The sequence below is a fragment of the Urocitellus parryii genome, chromosome 12 (genome assembly GCF_045843805.1).
Source record: "Urocitellus parryii isolate mUroPar1 chromosome 12, mUroPar1.hap1, whole genome shotgun sequence".
In the NCBI taxonomy this organism is placed as follows: domain Eukaryota; kingdom Metazoa; phylum Chordata; class Mammalia; order Rodentia; family Sciuridae; genus Urocitellus; species Urocitellus parryii.
In genome coordinates, this window is record NC_135542.1 from 91,916,279 (window position 1) to 91,929,810 (window position 13,532).

At 40.9% G+C, this 13,532-nt stretch overlaps 1 protein-coding gene across 1 annotated transcript in view; it reads left to right on the top strand.

Moving 5' to 3' along the window:
- Positions 1-4,810, top strand: part of Alms1 (ALMS1 centrosome and basal body associated protein) — a 202,233-nt gene extending 197,423 nt beyond the window's left edge. The window contains exons 31-32 of the mRNA XM_077791989.1: positions 3,494-3,593; positions 4,519-4,810. Of these exons, the coding sequence (XP_077648115.1) occupies positions 3,494-3,593; positions 4,519-4,563 (145 nt within the window). The 3' untranslated portion in view covers positions 4,564-4,810. The remainder of the gene's footprint in view (positions 1-3,493; positions 3,594-4,518) is intronic.
- The last annotated feature ends 8,722 nt before the right edge of the window (positions 4,811-13,532 follow it).

Sequence of the window (13,532 nt, forward strand, 5' to 3'; positions counted from 1 at the left end):
CTCCTTTGTGATGGAAGACAATATCTAGAGATGTTGGGTTCAAATGTAATTTAAAGTAAATTCATAGTTTCATAAAAGGCATACAGATTCTGGTGGCATATAGAGAAATAAGGGTTGGACATAGGACTTTATGTTTAGGGGGAAAGATCTGAGGATATGGGGGTTTATATATCTTAGCTACTTTGGAGGAGAGCTCTAATAAAGGAGGATATTAACAGAAGAATAGACAGGAGTATTTTGGGGTAGTTAAGTACTTAGGAGGACTATAAAAAGCATAGAAACATTCACCTATTTGCATTTAGTAAATTACACTTAGTAGAAGAAGTAGCACTTGGGAGGTTGGGAGGGGAAGAGAAGAAGGAAGAAAAGTACAAAGAAAAGAAGAAAGAAAGAAAAGAAAAAAATGCACTCTTAGAATTCTGTTTTCTTTTCCTCCAGTAGGTGTCGTTGTGCATTCTAGGCTGAGTCTCTGCCCTCAGGATGTAGGAAGCAATCCGTGTGGGGTGGCTCTCCCTCCCCTACTGGGTGCCTCTCCAATCCTGGTCTCTTTGGGTTGCTCCCAGTCTCTATCCCCCTCACTTCTCCTGCCCTCCAGGCCCCAATTACTTGGACACTTCTCCACAGCTCTGGGTTCACTCTGGGCGTGCGTTGCCCTGGCCGCCCTGAACCTTGATTAACTGAGCGCTCTCTGTGTTTGGTAATCACCCTGTCATCACAGCTGTGGAGAGAGGGAGTTGGAAACCGGCAACCTGTTCTGACTTATTCCCTCTGATAGCCATGCCCACCCAGAGCGTCCAGAAAGGTTTTGGTTATTGCAGCTGGGGGGAAGGGGAGTTGGAGATCAGGAGCCTTTTCTGTTTTACTCGGCTCTGATTTTCAAGCCCACCGAGAGCTGGCAAGAAAGTTTTTGAGTTATCCTAGCTGGGTGGATGTGGGGGCTCGGGGTCACACACCTGTTCTGTTGCCGATCTGCTGCCAGTGCGATCTGCCCAAAGCTGATGAGGTAGATTTTCCAAGATGGCAACTCCCCGTTTCTGCGCCTGGGTGTCCAGTGAGGAGGAGGCAACTGGGCTGTTTCTCAGCTTAAGTCCAAACTTCAGTCCTTTAACCGGTGCTTTGTGGGGACGCGGGTGGCAGTCTGGCGCGCTGTATCTCCACAGGATCTGAAACTCTGCTTCTGTACGCTGCCAGAACTCCGCAGCGCTCAATTCCACTCATCTGTGGCGAGCTGCTTTCCCTCTGCATTTCCCTCAGACCCTTTGCAGTCTGTGAGGGAATTCAGTTCTAAGCAAACTTGGCCTGAGCTCACTTCTGGTCACCACTCTCCTCCATTTCCTTTTCCAGTAGTAGTTCTTGAAAGCAGCTTATTCTGTATAATTGAAGCATTCTTCTTGACATCTTGTTTATTAAGTAAATTAAGAAATAAGTATTTTTAAGTTTTTAGTTTTAATTTTTAATATGCTCTCAATGGATAAAAGCTACATCAAGGTTCTCAATTTTTAGGGGTGTAAAGGATCCCTGCATCCAAAAAATTTGAGAACTATTGCTTTATTCTAACTCTGTCACAAAATTTAATTTGGATAAATTATACAGGGTTCCTTGTGTGGCAGTTAATTACACTCTTATCTCAGCAAGAGAAGACCTTGCTTAAGAATCTGTGAAGCTTTCCTACAGGGACATAAGCAATGCATCTTCTCTAAGATACTGATTTTTTTTCTTTTTTGGCGGGGGGGAGTGGGGATATTAGGAATTGAACTCCAGTGCTTAACCACTGAACCACATCCCCAGCCCTTTTTATATTTTATTTTGAGACAGGGTCTCACTAAGTTTCTAAGGCTGATTTTGAACTCACAATCTTCCTGCTTCAACCTCCTGAGTCACTGAGATTACAAGTGTGCACCACCACACCTGGCCTTGATTCTTTCTATCATAAATATACTTACAGGAGGGGTTAAGTCTCCATCTTCTGGAGAAATCTGATTCAAGTTTTAAACTGATAATTTTCATTTTTCACTTTTATTTCTTGTGTGGCCCCTTTTCAAGGAAGTGAATCACTACATCTGAGAATCCTAGAGATCAATGGGTAGAGCGGGAGGTAACCCTGCAAGTTGGGGTTTGAGCTGGGGTTAGAGTGAAGGCTTCTGGCTCCCCATCTAGTACCCCTGCTGCTGCATCCCCTCAAGGGGTTGCATCTCTGGTGCTTATGTTATTCATCATCTTTCCTCATCACTCATCTCTGATAAAGATGTATAAAAGTTCTAGTGAGAAGAAAGATTCAGAGAAGAGAGAACTGAACTCTTCTATCTGGAAGTGTTTCTTCCATTGTTTTGTTCATTGTGTTTCTTTCATTGTGCCTTCACTGGTTTATTTCCCATAGAGCTTCTGCTTTGTTTATTATTTTTTTTCAGTTCATAGAAATATTTGAGAACTATTATTTTTTTAAAAGTAGGGTAAAATAAAGAGTTCTTCCTTCTAAACATATTAACACTTCTCCTGTTTCTGGAGACAGGAATACGGGTTTTGCAGAGACCTGTATAATGCATGCTTTTTCCCCAGGTTGTCCATCCTATTGTATACACAGGTATGTGTCCTATTCTAGCTTATTCAACATTATGTTGTGAACATTTTCCCATGTCACTAAAAATTCTTTAAAACATCTATCTTGTGCTTTGTAATATTATTCTATTATCTTTCATTTTCTGTTTATCTGTTCTTTTGTTGGACATTTAGATTTTTTCCAGTGTATTTTGAAATATACATTTGATTGTATTCATTTCAATTGCAAATCAGTGGCACCTAATCCTACACAGGATAGAACCTAATTTTTTATGACTCCAAGACCCTCCACAGCCCACCTTACCCTCGTGCCATTTGCTTCCCACCTATTCCTCTGCCCTGCTCTTCATGCAGCCCTGACTCCATTCTTACCAGTACTCACTTCCCTTGACATGGGCACCCTTCCTCCCTTCTCCTCCTCTCTTTTAGCTTCTAATTATTCTTCAAGATCCATCTAAAATCTCTCTGAATCCTTCCCTGCCCAGATTTCCATTAAATCAATTTCTTTTTCTCCTATAACTCTGTAGCATTTTGTAGATATAAATATTATAGTTTTTTTCTCTTCCATTTTTTTCCTTATATTTAAAAATACAATAGTAATACCTGTTTATAATCTTATATTGAAACATTTTTGCATGTAAAATGGAAAACAAAAATTCTCTGTCTCCCCTTTTATCCTATACTTTTTCCAGATATAACCACTATTAGCAATTTTTTATCATATTTTTATCCATCTCTTCCAGATTATGAGCACCCAAGGGTCTCTTTGTCAAGTGTCTTAACAGGAAGCTGGGTGTGCAACAGGGGCTGGGCCTTTCTGAGGGACTGAATGAATGTCTGGAGGGCAGTAGAACTTAGGGAGGTGCAGTAAAAGATCATGTTCCTCTGTCCTGGTAACCTCAGTGCTTTCTGTGTTTCTACTGGTACCATTCCTAAGGATTTACCAGCAACTCCCAGAAGTACAGAAAAAGAAAGAAGAGGAGAAGAGGAAATTGGAATATAAGTCCTATCGGCTGCGAGCTCAGCTATATAAAACGGTCAGTTGAGTCAATACTCCAACTAGAATGGAATCATCAGGCTTCTCTAGGGAGAGAGAAATGGAGAGAAATAGTCTGAGCTATTTGGGCATTCAGTCAGAATTAACCACATTTGAGAAGTGGAGTGTACTGTTCCAATGCTGAAATTTCAGACATATGGCACCTGTGATTAGGTTTCATATCAGGTTTAGCTCTTCAGCCTAAGTTGTGTAGCACGTTTTACATGCTTTTGGAATGAAACCAAATTTCATATATAGGATGCAATTTAGATATTATGTTGGAAATGTCCAATACATCAGAATTGTCCAAGTCCCAAGTGGTGATTTTATACCTCTAGAACTATCTTAATGTCTTAATGTAGCCTAAGAGATGTCAGTGGGGGGTGGTCAGAGGCCATAGCTCCAGTGCAGTCAGTGGGGCTGCAAGTCCAAGAACCTCCCAGGGAAGGGGTCTTGCCACCAGTTAGCTCCTGAAAGGCCATGTCCTTCACTCTCCTTGTTTCCCTCCCAATTCCCTCACTACACCTCATAGGACTCTGAAAATCAGAAACCAAAAGACCAAATCATACCAAACTGATGTGGGGCTGAACAGTCTCTGGAGCATGCCCCAGAGCCTGATTGACTGCCTCAAAGGGAAGGCCCCTGGTACTACAGAGCTTGGCTAGTGTGTTAGCATTGCAGAACTGGGTCCCCTTGCTGTCACTGTGTACTGTAAACTAATTGGGTGGTTAGTCTAGGATCATCTGTCCTAAATGCTTCAGGAAATATTTTTGTCTAATTGCCATAGTTTACATGGTTGAGTAATGTAAACAAGATTTGGGTAGAACCATGTGATCTCTTCAGCAACGTGGCTCAGGTGAGGAGTAGCCACTGCCTCTGATGATGAGAGTACCTGACTTCTTTTCTGCCTTTCTTTCCTTCCACAGAAAGTGACCAATCGACTCTTGGGGAGAAAAGTTCCCTGGGACTGACATAAGATTATTTTCCTCTGAGCCTTGGAATTATATCTTAGGAACCTGAAGAAGTATAATCCTTGCTTTTATGGGTCTGGTTTAATAAAGCTTATTCTTTGTTCATGTGTAACTTAGAAATAGTAACTTCTCAAGACTGGGGTAGAGTAGCAGTTAGAATGCAAATGGTTTGGGAGCAATCCTTTCTCCATAGATGCCTTGTCCACAGAACTGTACATTATAATGATACTATCTCTTAAATTTTAGCCAAGAGTGATTCCCTTTTTATATGTGTTTTTATACTTTTTAGAAAATAAATAACTTTGATTGATTTATAGTAAAGCAAACAGCAGCGGGTCATTTCTTTTCCATCTGGAGAGGAGCAGGGAACTGGGCAGTGTCTGCCTGACATGTCTAATCAATGGAGGGAAATGGGCTATTAGAATGAAATGTGTCGTGTCTTTTTAGAAACACAACATGGGGTGGTAAGAAGCATGGTAACAGCTCTGTGGTGAGCTTTGTGGAGGTGTCTGGATAGGGGACACACTGGGAACACTGAGACTCCTCTCAGCCTCCCTCTACCTGCCCCAGTGGTTGGCTTTAGGGGCTGGGAAGAAAGGCCACCAACCACCTTCGGCAGGTTTTCCTCCACTCATCCTCTTGTTTGCAGGATTGAAGCCTTATTCTTCACCACACATGAAACCAATATTTGTAACTTAGACAAAAGTATGAAAAAGATGAATTGATAAAAAAAGATAATATACATAAAGCACTTAACCCAGTGCCTGAAAGAATGTAGCAGAAATTTCCCCCTATGGCAACTTACAACTAAGTCCCAAGGTTGAAGGAGAAGGGTGCTGAGCAACCTCACTGTAAGTTCAACAAACCCCCAGCATTAGGGCACTCAGGGCCAGTGGCCTCCCCAGCAGGCTTCCTAGGGGCCTTATCAAAGAGCAGATGCTGCACCCCAGCACAATGCAGTGCTTTCAGATTATGCCACCTAGGCTCCTGCTTGAACTCCAGAGGAAGCCAAGAAGAAGAGGCAGAACAAAGAATGTGTTTCCTTTCTTGCTGGGCAAGGTAATTATCTACTTTGGGCAGCCTATAAATAAGGAGGTTAGTGTCTCTAAACCCCTTTCAGCAGCCGTCAGGCTACTTTTCCCCCCTCCAGAAGCCACCATACCCAGCCCCTACACTAGGACCTTTCCATGAAAGTATGGCCAGGCCTGGCAGGACCTTGGGCTTCTTCTCCCTTGTTTTTGTTCTTACCAGAGTATCAGAAGCCCAGGCCAAGGCTGAACACTGCCCGGGTCCTGAGTTATGGTGGGATTCACATTTGAGCAGCTTCTTCCTAGACCTGGTTCACTTTGAACCTGAGAGTCAACCACTCTGTCTCCTCTTGGAGGTTGGACTCCAGCCTACTCAGCAGCTCTCCTGAGGGCAGCTTCTTTCCACCCAGAGCAGAGACTTCCAGTAACCACCAATACATACAGTTTGGGGTGAGGCCTTTATGATAGCGGTAGAGTGTTTTAACTATAACTCCCATGTGTTTTGTATATTCCAAATGATTTCCTGGCCAGTTAGTTGTGCCAAGCTGAACTGTTAACATGGTCTACATCTGTACCTGTTTGGGAGTTGGGTAATTTTAACTTACAATTTTAGTTTTAGTTTTACTGGCTCTGAAGCTTTCCACTTTCCTGATTTCTCACTAAATCTCTTGGGAGTTTGCACACAAGGAAGTAAAACTACCATTTATAGCCTCTAGGGAGCACTCTGGGCTTATCACCACAGCTTTTGCAGCTCCTCAAGGTGGAGATACTCGTCTAAGGAAATTCTACCACCCGCTCACAGGGAGATCATTTTCTAAATCTGACTTGACTATAGTTTATGGGGATTAGAGATACAAGATACATAGATGTGGAATCCTAATTTTCTTAGTCTGAACATCCCTAGCCTGCCTCTTCCTCTCCTGTACCTTTCAGAGAGCCATGAATGGCCCAGAAGTACTTAGAAGCCTAAGCCATCCCCTGTTGGGCATTAGGGTAAAATCTCTGTGCATGCAAATGTGTGTGTGTGTGTGCATTTCTCTCTGTTCTTGGGCATGTTTCCTCTGATGGTGGTGGCTTTACTTTGGTTGTGTTGATGAGATTAAGACTCCACTCTGGACTCAGAGAAACAGAGCTATTTTCACAGTTCAATCCAACTTTCTAGACTTCTGCATGGAGCTTGGGGTCCAAAGTTCCAACATGTTTCAAAGGAGGTATGGCTAAATTTACATATTCTTGCAGTTTCTGACCTAGTCTCATCACAATATTATCCAGCTTCACGATTCTTCCCCACACAGAATCTCAACTATGAGGCAGATGGAGCTAGACTGAAAAATACTCAGCTTTGTTTCATGAGACAAGGGCCAACTGAGAAAAGGTGGAAGGTGCTTCAAAGCATTCCCACTATGGTAGGTTGTGAGTGTTAGTCAGGCAAGAAATTGGGAAGCAGCCCTTTCACACTCCAGAGACACACACACCACTGCCATCTCCGGACAGGCACCAACTCCAGAGCCCAGAAAATAGCTAGGAATAGGAAATTCATAGCTATGGAATTTGTTTGGGGGTTTTGTTGTTTTTATTTTTGTTTCTTCATGAATTTCCCATTAAATAGTAAGTTCCGGGAGGCAGCAATCGTGACTGTTTTATTTCCTTTGTTGAACCTGAGCACAATGTTTAGTGCATTGTTGGCTCAATAAAAATGTGTGGATCTGGCAGTGGTAATGTACACCTATAATTCCAGCAATTTGGGAGGCTAAGGCAGAAGGATTGCAAGTTTCAGGCCAGCCTCAGCAACTTAGTGAGGCCCTAAACTACTTAGTAAGACCAGTCTCAAAAATAAAATAAAAGAGCTGGGGAATAGTTCAGTGGTAAAACATCCCTAGGTTGAAGCAAAAAAAAAAAAAAAAAAAAAGAAGAAGAAAAAGAAAGAATGTGAGGAACCATTCAGAGAGGGTGATTAGTCCAATTAGAGGCCAGAAGCTCTGGAAAACACCAGGGAGGTTTAATAAATTGTTTGAGGCATCTGAATGTTAATGAGAGACATTTAGACATAGAGTTTGAGGTTGAATAAGTGGCAAATGAATAAAAAACTGAGTACAATAAAAAGATCATTGTCAATTTTAAGAATAGGATACAAGGCAAAAACTTGCAGGAAAGGATAAGTAATTATAGTTTTACTGTGTAACTTAACTTAAACACAAATATTGGTGTAGCCCAAATGGCAATCTAATCCTATTGAGAAGCTGGGGAGTGGGAACTGTGCTGATTTGTTCTCTACTTCTGGAGCAATTAGGTAGCACACAAACCACAACCAACTAAACACTCAAGGAGCTACATAAGCCCAATAAAGAAGAGCAGATAAGTAATTATAGGGAGTGGGTACAGTGACACATGCCTTTAATCACAGTTACTGTGGAGGTTGAGACAGGAGGATTTCAAGGCCAGCCTCAACAACTTGGCAGCTTAAATAAGCTTGCTTCCTGAAAATTCCTTGGGTGTCCAGCCTCATCTGTCTTACATCATTATAATTACCTTTTCCTATTTTGAGCCTTGTCTTTTTACTGTCTGTCTTTTGATAAATTTGGATAGATGCAAAATTTTTTTATCAGTCTTGGGGAGAAAAGATACCCCCAAATCCCTGGTTGCACCTGGAAGGAGCATCCAGTCAATCCAAGGGGAAGAATTGTTGATGCCTGGAAAGGATTTTTAAATCTGTGACTCTTGATTCATCTAGATTAGATTTATCTAATTCTTGTAGTAGAGTGCTTCTAGGTTCATGGAGTGTAGGGGCTGGCTGATCCATAGGCCACTGACTCTATATGTACATTTATAATTTTGATAAAAATAAAAACAAATTAAAGAAGGCAGAAAACTAAAAAGGTGGGAGAAAATTTTTTTATGTTAATAGGCTAGATGTGTTTATTGGGTTACATGTGCTATTGCTGCAGACCAGATTATCTCTCTGTGGCCCTGCTCCCACAGGAGAATTATATTTTTAGGAGAAAATATAGAAGAGTCTTGAGAACTTAGTTAAAGAAAAATATCTTAAGGAACAAAGTGTAACCCTAAAGAAAAATACTGATAAATTTGGATAGATGCAAAATTTTTATCAAAAGACAGTGAAAAGACAAGATTCAAAATAGGAAAAGATAATTATAGTGATGTAGGCTGGACACCCAAGGAATTTTCAGGAAGCGAGTTTATTTAAGCTACTGTGGTCCAGAGGGGTTAATGCCTAAAAATCTCTGGACCCCAAGTCTGGAAATTCTTTTAGATTTATACTCAGCAGAGTGGTTACATGATGGTGAGTGGTACATAACAGTTGCTCTTTGTCCCATATTCTTAGGCTACACAGAGGTCTTGCTAGTTTTTACCAAGAAGACAGTATCTTTTGTATAGCAACAAGCTTGAGATGGTCTATCATACCTTTTGTGTGCAAACCTGACATTTATTAGAAAGTAGAAGCTTCAAACAACACTGAGCTGTATGTAGAAATCCTGCTGACATTCTTTGTAAAAATCTTTCTGACAAAAAGAGAAGCTTAATTATGGTGTGTGTGGGGAGCAGGCCCCAGAGAGATAATCTGGTCTGCATCAATAGCACATGTAACCCAACAAACACATCTAGCCTATTAACATAAAAATTGCTTGATTTAATGGAGATGCACATTATGAGCAAAATAAAAATACCTTTTTATACTCAATGGATTGGCAAAGATACTTAACTCTGATATTCCCAAGTGTTGGCAAGGAGGTGAGTCAAGGGATATTCACATACCACTTAAAGAAATGTGCCTTCCCTCTACAATTGAGAAATTCTAAATATAAACTCTGAAAAAAAAAGTGCACACCACTAATCCACCCAGGAAGCAACATCTTCATAGACAACTGGAAAGAACTGGAAACAACTAAATGTCTTCGTGAAAGAATGGATAAGTGACAAGTGGTATATTCACACACAAGAATTCTAGGCAGAAGAGAAAATGAACAAAAGCCACACACATTAATCTTGGTGAATTTGAAAACTGTTGAGTAGAAAGAAGCAAACTGCAGAATACTTTGGGTAATGCATCATTGTAAAGTTGGAGAGAGAGCCAAGGTAAACATGGTGTTGGGGACAGATGGGTCCAGGTAGTTTTAGGATAGGCAGATTTAAAAAAAAAAAATCTCAAAATAGTGTTTGCCCCTTAAGGGAGATGGGATTGGGGAAGATATAGTTAGCCTAAAGCTTTCTCCAGAAAACTGACAGCTTTCTAGTTCTTGGGTCAGTTGATAGGCTCATGGGTGTTCGTTTTATTATGCATCACTATTTATGTAAAATATTTTAGTGCATCAGATGTTTTCTAATCTTAAAGTTGGCAGATTGTTAAACAGATTCATAACTAAATATAATTTCTGTTGTGAACAATGCTGCTCTGACTATCAGGACCAAAATTTATTTGTTCCTCACTGCTCTTAATTTATTTTGGATTGGTGCATTATAACTATACATAATAGTGAGATTTATGATGCTATATTCTTGCATACACATAGCATAATTTGACCAATCAATCCTCGTACCTTCCCTTTTCCTCCTCTTCCCTCTCCCCTCGATCAGCTTGCTAGCTGCCCACTCAGCAGTAGGTGGGATTATTTTTTAATGCTAAAGATCAGAACACAGGTAATCTCTTTACTGTTCTGAACACTTTTAAAAATTGTCAATGGGCCTTGATTTTGTTTATTAATTTATTTATATGTGGTGCTGAGAATCGAACCCAGTGCCTCACACATGCTAGGCAAGTGCTTTAACCACTGAGCCACAATCCCATCCCATGTTCTGATCACTGTTAGGTGAGTATACATTCTGTAGTGCTCACTTTTCATTGAAAACCCAGTCTCCACTCAGTAGGTGAAAGCATAATAACCAAAACTTACAACTTGAGTTTGAGCTCAAGTCTTCTCTCTTCACCAGCAAGGCCTTGCCATCCACCATCTCAGAGAGCCCAGTGCTCTCTGTCCCTGCCTGGTACCTCTTGCCTTACTACCCCCCATGTTTTTATTTTAATTCCAACAGTATTTTTATTTTAATAATTTTTTCAAAAATAGCATTTCTGATTAGCATATTATTGTAAACATTAATGGGTCTGGTATAATTTTTTGTGTGGGGGTGTCTTGGGAATTGGGCATGTTTCGTACATATATCTCCATGTGTCTGTGTGGGATTGAAGCTGGCTGGCTCATGCTCTCTCCCCAAGACTTTATTGTCTCAAGCTAACTTTTTCAGGTGTTCTCATGGTTCTTCTGAGGCCCCACCTGGAATGTACCCTAACTGGTGGTGCAAGTGATGTATTTTTTTTCTTTTCTGCTTCTCCCTCTCCCCCAACCTGGTTTCCAGCAGTTGTGTCACCAACACAGTCTTCTTGACCAACCTCTTGCATAAATATGTGTGTCCTAGACATGGTCCTCAGAAAAAATTCCTGCACCTCTGTCCAGGCTAAATTTGAGTTCTTGCTGACCCCCAGCTAAGCTCCTACACCTGCTCTCTGGGTTCCTGGGGCTTGAGTCAGCCCCAGTCCACTGAACTCTGGCTGCAGGATTCATATCAAGTAACAAAGGCCTGCATCCAGATCTAGAACCGTGTACACTTATTATTTCCTCTGAAATGGACTTTGCCATAGTAAATTAGCCACCAGAGGTTAACCCAGTACACTATGTTTTTCTTGAGAGTCTGGACCATACCCCTCCTCCTGGACCTCTGAGAAGGGTAGGCAACCTGTGGACTGACTTGATTTTTTTTTAAAGAGAGAGAGAATTTTAATATTTATTTTTTAGTTTTTGGCGGACACAACATCTTTCTATGTATGTGGTGCTGAGGATCGAACCCGGGCTGCACACATGCCAGTCGAGCGCACTACCGTTTGAGCCACATCCCCAGCCCAACTGACTTGATTTTGGAATTCTGGATAGTATCCACAGTAGAGCTGCCAGATTTAGCAAATAAAAATATAGGACTCCTAGTTAAATTTAAATTCCAGATAAACAACAAATGATTTTTTTCGTGCAAGTCTGTCCCAAGCTCTATTGGAGCCATAATTATCCTAAAAGAATTATTCTTGATTTGTGTGATATTAAAGTATATGGAGACATCCTGTATTTTACCTGGCAACCCTAGTCCTAGAGGGCAGACCAAGCTGAAACCAGCAGCCAGAAGGACACATACAGGGGTAGCAGTAGAAGCTTTCCAATTACTTGTGGGTTAGAGAAAAACTGTGACAAAGGGAGAGAAAAGATACCCCCAAATCCCTGGTTGCACCTGGAAGCAGCATCCAGTCAATCCAAGGGGAAGAGGTGTTGATACCTGGAAAGGATTTTTAAATCTGTGGCTCTTGATTCATCTAGATTCCTTTGGAAAGCCAACTTTCAAGGAGTTGGAAGATCCAGTAAACAGCATCATGAGATGCCTAGAATAGTCAAATTCATAGAGACAAAGTAGAATCGAGGTTTCCAGGGACTGGAAAAAGTGGGAAATGGGTATCTAGTGTTCAATGGGTATGGTGTTTCTTTTGAAACAAGATAAATATTGTGGGCATGGACAGGGGTGATGGTTACACAATATTGTGGATGTACTCAATACCACTGAATCATAATTTTTAAATAATGATTAAAATGGAGTGTTATGTGTATAGCTTCAATAAATGAAATATAATGAAAGGAATTATAACTATTGGAAATAAAAATTATTAAAAAATCAAATTTGTAAAATGAATAGCTTGAAATTGAAAGACCTAACTTAAAATATCAAGAAGGCTGTATGCAGTGGCTCACACCTGTAACCCCAGCAACTTGGGAGACTGAGGCAGGAGGATCACAGGTTTGAGGCCAGTCTGGGCAACTTAAGACACTATCTCAATATTTAAAAAATAAAAAAGGTCTGGGGATAAAGCTTAGTGGTAGAATGCCCTTGGGTTCAATTCCAAATACCAAAAAAAAAAAAAAAGTAGTAGTAAAATACCAACAGAAGACAAAAATTAAAATAATTTTTTAAATAAAAGAAATGATAAAGCTAAGAATTTGTAAATTTATCTAATATCAATAAAAGGAGGAGAAGATGTAGGTTCAGAAAGCCTAAAAGAACATAAATTAAGGTAAAACAAAAAAGAAAACTGCATACTGTCAACATGAGTTCAAACTAAACTTTAAAATTATCTAAAAGGAAAAGAAGACAGCAATTTTAAAGTGAAAAAAGGAAGGGAGAGGGGATTGGGGATATAGCTTAGTTGGTAGAGTGCTTGCCTAGCATGCACAAGACCCTGGGTTCAATCCCTAGCACCACCACCCCCCCCCAAAAAAAAAAAAAAAGGAACAGGAGGGAGAGAGATGTGTATAAGGCAGTCAGAGAGAAGGGGTGGCTGTGTGACTTTCAGGCAATGTGTACAGCAGTGTGGGGGAGTGGAGCAGCATACTGTGTCCTCCACCCACCCAGGTCACCTTTCTGTCTGGCTCTTCATTTTCCCCTGCCCACTCTTGGGTGAAGAGGACCTCATTTTGCACCCAATAGACCTTCTCTTCCCCTTTCACCTCTCAGAATGCCCCATGTTGTGAATTCCACTGGCACCAATCTTCTTGCTCTGTCTCAGTATCCCATCAAGATGCTCTGCTTTCCTGGTTACTAGCCCCACAGCCAAGCAGATGCTCACATGTCCCAGAGGGTACTTTTATGCCTCATTTGGCAACTGCTTGAATCAGCGTGTGCCCCTCCCTTCTTTTTTTTAATTTTTTTTAACTTTTATTTATTTTTTATTGGTTGTTCACAACATTACAAAGCTCTTGACATATCATATTTCATACATTAGATTGAAGTGGGTTATGAACTCCCTTCTTAACAACCCACCAAGATTATCACAGGGGGCACATTGGCTAAACAGAGGAACATTCAGGTGCTATGCTATCCTCTCTCTGCTGTGTT